General features: G+C 30.0%; 1 protein-coding gene across 1 annotated transcript in view; it reads right to left on the bottom strand.

Annotated features, from left to right (window-relative positions):
• Window positions 1-2,377: 2,377 nt before the first annotated feature.
• LOC125048054 overlaps window positions 2,378-4,013 on the bottom strand; it is a 13,982-nt gene continuing 12,346 nt past the window's right edge. The window contains exons 3-4 of the mRNA XM_047646685.1: window positions 3,412-3,475; window positions 2,378-3,019 (exon numbers count right to left, since the gene is read on the bottom strand). Of these exons, the coding sequence (XP_047502641.1) occupies window positions 2,496-3,019; window positions 3,412-3,475 (588 nt within the window). The 3' untranslated portion in view covers window positions 2,378-2,495. The remainder of the gene's footprint in view (window positions 3,020-3,411; window positions 3,476-4,013) is intronic.

Here is a 4,013-nt window from a genome sequence, read left to right as displayed (position 1 = left end):
ATTATCATTATTATCATCCTAATTAGTATCACTACTATTATTACTATCATTGTTATTAATACTATCATTTTTATCATTATCATCCTTATCATTTATATCAGTAATGTTATTATTATCATATTTCTATTGTTTTTAATATTATCATTTTTATTATTGTTACCCTTATCATTAATATAATTTTATTATTGTCATTATTAGTTTTATCGTTATTGTTATGATTGTTTTGTTGTTATCATTATTATTTTTGTTGTTTTCATTATTTATGTCATTATCATTATTATTGTTATCACTATTTTTAGTATTACCAGTATCATTACTATTAATATTTTATTACTCTTATTATGTTCATTATTATTATTTTTATCATTATTATTGTTATTATTATTATCATTATTATTATTATTATCATGATCATCATTATTATCGTCGTTATTATCATTATCATTATTATTATAATAATAATAATAATTATTATTATTATTATTGTTATCATTATTTTCATTATCATTATTATTATTAATATTGTTATTATTATTTTCATTATCATTATTATTATTATTATTATTACTTTTATTATCATCCTCATCAATATTATTATATCATTATTATTATCATTATTATTATCAGTGTTAATGATTATCATAACATAGGATTATATTATTATTATTGTTGCTGTTGTTGTTGTTTTTTTTTTTCTTGTTACTATTATCATTATTATTATTCCTATTATTATTATCATCATTATTATTAATATCGTTATTGTCATTATGATTATTATTAGAATTCATATCATTGTTATTTCTATCTGTATTATTATTTGTATTACTACTATTGTTATTATTATCATTATCATTATCACTGATGTTGCTATTGCTGTAACCATTGTTATTGTTATTATTATTGTTATTATTGTTATCATTTTTATCATTACCATTATTATTTTATTACATTATTATCATTGTTTTGTTATTATCATTATTATTATTATTATTATTATTATATCGTTATTGTTATTATCATTATTTTTACTATTATTATTATTATTTTCATTATTATCTTTATTATTATTTTCAGTATTATTTTCATTATCATCATCATTATTATTATTATTATTATTATTGTTGTTGTTGTTTTATTGTTGTTCTAATATTGTTATTACTGTTATGAATGTTTCATTTTTTATTATCATTATTATTACTGTTACTATTATCATTATTTTTAATACTATCAATAGTATGATCATCATTTTTACTATTATCATTATTATTATTACTATCAATAGTATGATCATCATTTTTACTATTATCATTATTATTACTGTTATTATTATTTATGGTTTTATTGATATTATCATTATCATTATAACCATTATCATTCTTCTCGTTGTTATGATAATTGTCACTATTTTTAATATCATTAGTATCATCATCTTACCATAATTATAATTATGATTATTATTACTATCAGTGTTATCCTCATCATTATTACGTCATAGTCATTATCATATCATTATTATTATTATCATTAATACTATTATTATTATTACTATCAGTGTTATCATTACGTCATAGTCATTATCATATCATTATTATTATTATCATTAATATTATTATTGATATCATCATTACCATTATCAATCCGTTTATATTATTATCAATATTCACATCGTTATTGCTTGCATTAGGATTATTATGATCATTACAGTCTTCATTATCGTTATCATTAGTTTTACCATTATTATTTCTAGCATTGCTATCATTATTGCTTTCAGTATAAGTGCAGTTATCTTTATGATCGTCAGATTTATCAATGTTGATATCAATATGATCGCAATCGTTGTTGATGTTACTGTTCTTGCTGCTCCAACTACTGCTCTTGCCGTTTTTGCTGCTACTGTAGTTGGCGTTGTAATCGTTACCTTTACTCTTACTACTAACGCCTTTGGTTTTATCTTAATCATTTGCATTATCATAACTACTTTTATTATCGTTTTTATTGTCATTATGCTTCTAGTGGATTTTTACTGTTGTCATCTTTATCATTAGTAGTGGGCCCAGTGGTAGTAGTGTGTCTGTTGTCACTTTATAATAATCATCATAAATGACAATTTGATCATTATCATATTTATCCTTGATACTGGATTTTCTCATCACCATTGCGATCTTTGACGATGATTATTACCGCTACCACCATTCTCGTAATTGTTTCTCTTTTCGTGAATTAATAATGAATAAGTCCTTACTCTTTTATTCAATGGTTGTTGTTTTTTTCAACCATTCCCCTGTGACAATGGGAAATGATGTGCATATATATATAACAGAAATGGGCGTCCAAATCCTTTATTACGCTTTGGTTTAATGGATGTATGTAGATTACAATGAAAATAAAAATGCCTGTATATTATATTATATATATATATGAATATATATATGTATATATGTGTATATGTATATATATATATATATATATATGTCTATGAAAATACCTATGCTCTGCTATCTTTCAGGTAGGCCTACGTAACCGAGATACGTGAAATCCTGAAATCTGCTACGAGTATCTGGAGCTTCCTTCGCATCTGATCGAGAAGGCGACCTTCTCCGTCGAAGGTGCTCCTCTCCCTCCAGGATGTCGTCTGTGGTGGCCCTGTGATGTCGGATTTGCGTAGGATTTCCTTCTGCCGAGCCTCTGAAGTAATGCTGGCCATTGACGTTATTCCTCTGAAGACCTTGGAACACCGCCATGCCTTGCCACCAACCTCCACCATCCCCTCCTCCTCCTCCCCCTCCTCCTCCTCCTCCCCAGCCTCTTCTTGCTGCAGGATACGTGTAGTACCTCCTGACATTTGGCATCGACATTTGCCCGTCGTAGAAAGTGTAGGAAGAGCTGGCGGGGGAGTGAGGGGCAGGATTCCTCTCACCGGTGTAGTGCCCGAAGAAGGGCGACCGAGGGAAGCTGGTGAGCACGGGCACGTATGGTGGCTTCACCCTGTCCTTGAAGAGCCAGGGCGAGACGTCGAAGCCTGCGGGAGAGGCAGAGATTATTTCAGATCCAGGTTCACACTTGTCGATATTGCATTGTCACTCCTGGATCTCGTCTGTTAATGATGTTTAAAAAAGATCGGGTCATACAATTTAAAGCAGTTTTCATTCTCTTCATTGTTATTAGTTTTGACAGTTTTAGCAATACCTGCTTGACATTACAATCTCTTGAATCATTTGACTATGGTAATGATCACTATTACTAACTGTGAATTATCAAATGTTTCGTCGAACACGTATATTATAAACATACGCATTCACGGTGGCATCGCTGAAATGGTATTAACAGTAGCGCATGATTTCACAATTCAAAGCATGCCATACCCGCTTCGATATGACATCTCCATCAGAATCACAGTTACTGCTTACTTACCCAGGTCTTTCCCTAAGAAAATCTTCCTCCAGACATCCCTCTTCTTGGCAGCCAGAGCAAGAACCTGGAAGGGGAAACAATATAGCCGTGACAGCAGAAAGGCGAACACGAAACTGAATATGTACTTGGCTGACAAAAAGAAATTACGTATACCAGCTATCAAATAAAGAGTGCCATACCTTAGGGATGAAATAAGAATTAAAAACATAAAACTCCAGATAGATGAAGGTCACCAAAAGATACATATTCAAGAACAGTCGGAACAAATTTTGGTACAGTAAATTGGGGGTCAACTCTAAAAGAGAAACGGGCAAATACTCAAGAAGATACGAGAATCATACTTCAGTAACACAAAAACACAGAGACAGACAAAAAAAGGACTTGGAAAAGTGTGAGAGACAAATAGACTGATAGACTGGGGGTAGATAAGGAGAGATAGAGGGAGGGAGGGAGGGAGGGAGACATAGAAAGAATTATATATATATATATATATATATATATATATAGAGAGAGAGAGAGAGAGAGAGAGAGAGAGAGAGAGAGAGAGAGAAAGGTAAGTGAGACACATACAAGAGAAGAGTAGAGGAGTGACTGAAAGCGAG

Source organism: Penaeus chinensis, chromosome 42 (assembly GCF_019202785.1).
Source record: "Penaeus chinensis breed Huanghai No. 1 chromosome 42, ASM1920278v2, whole genome shotgun sequence".
NCBI lineage: Eukaryota > Metazoa > Arthropoda > Malacostraca > Decapoda > Penaeidae > Penaeus > Penaeus chinensis.
Note: the sequence above shows the minus strand (reverse complement) of the source record. Positions and strands in the feature narration are given on the sequence as shown.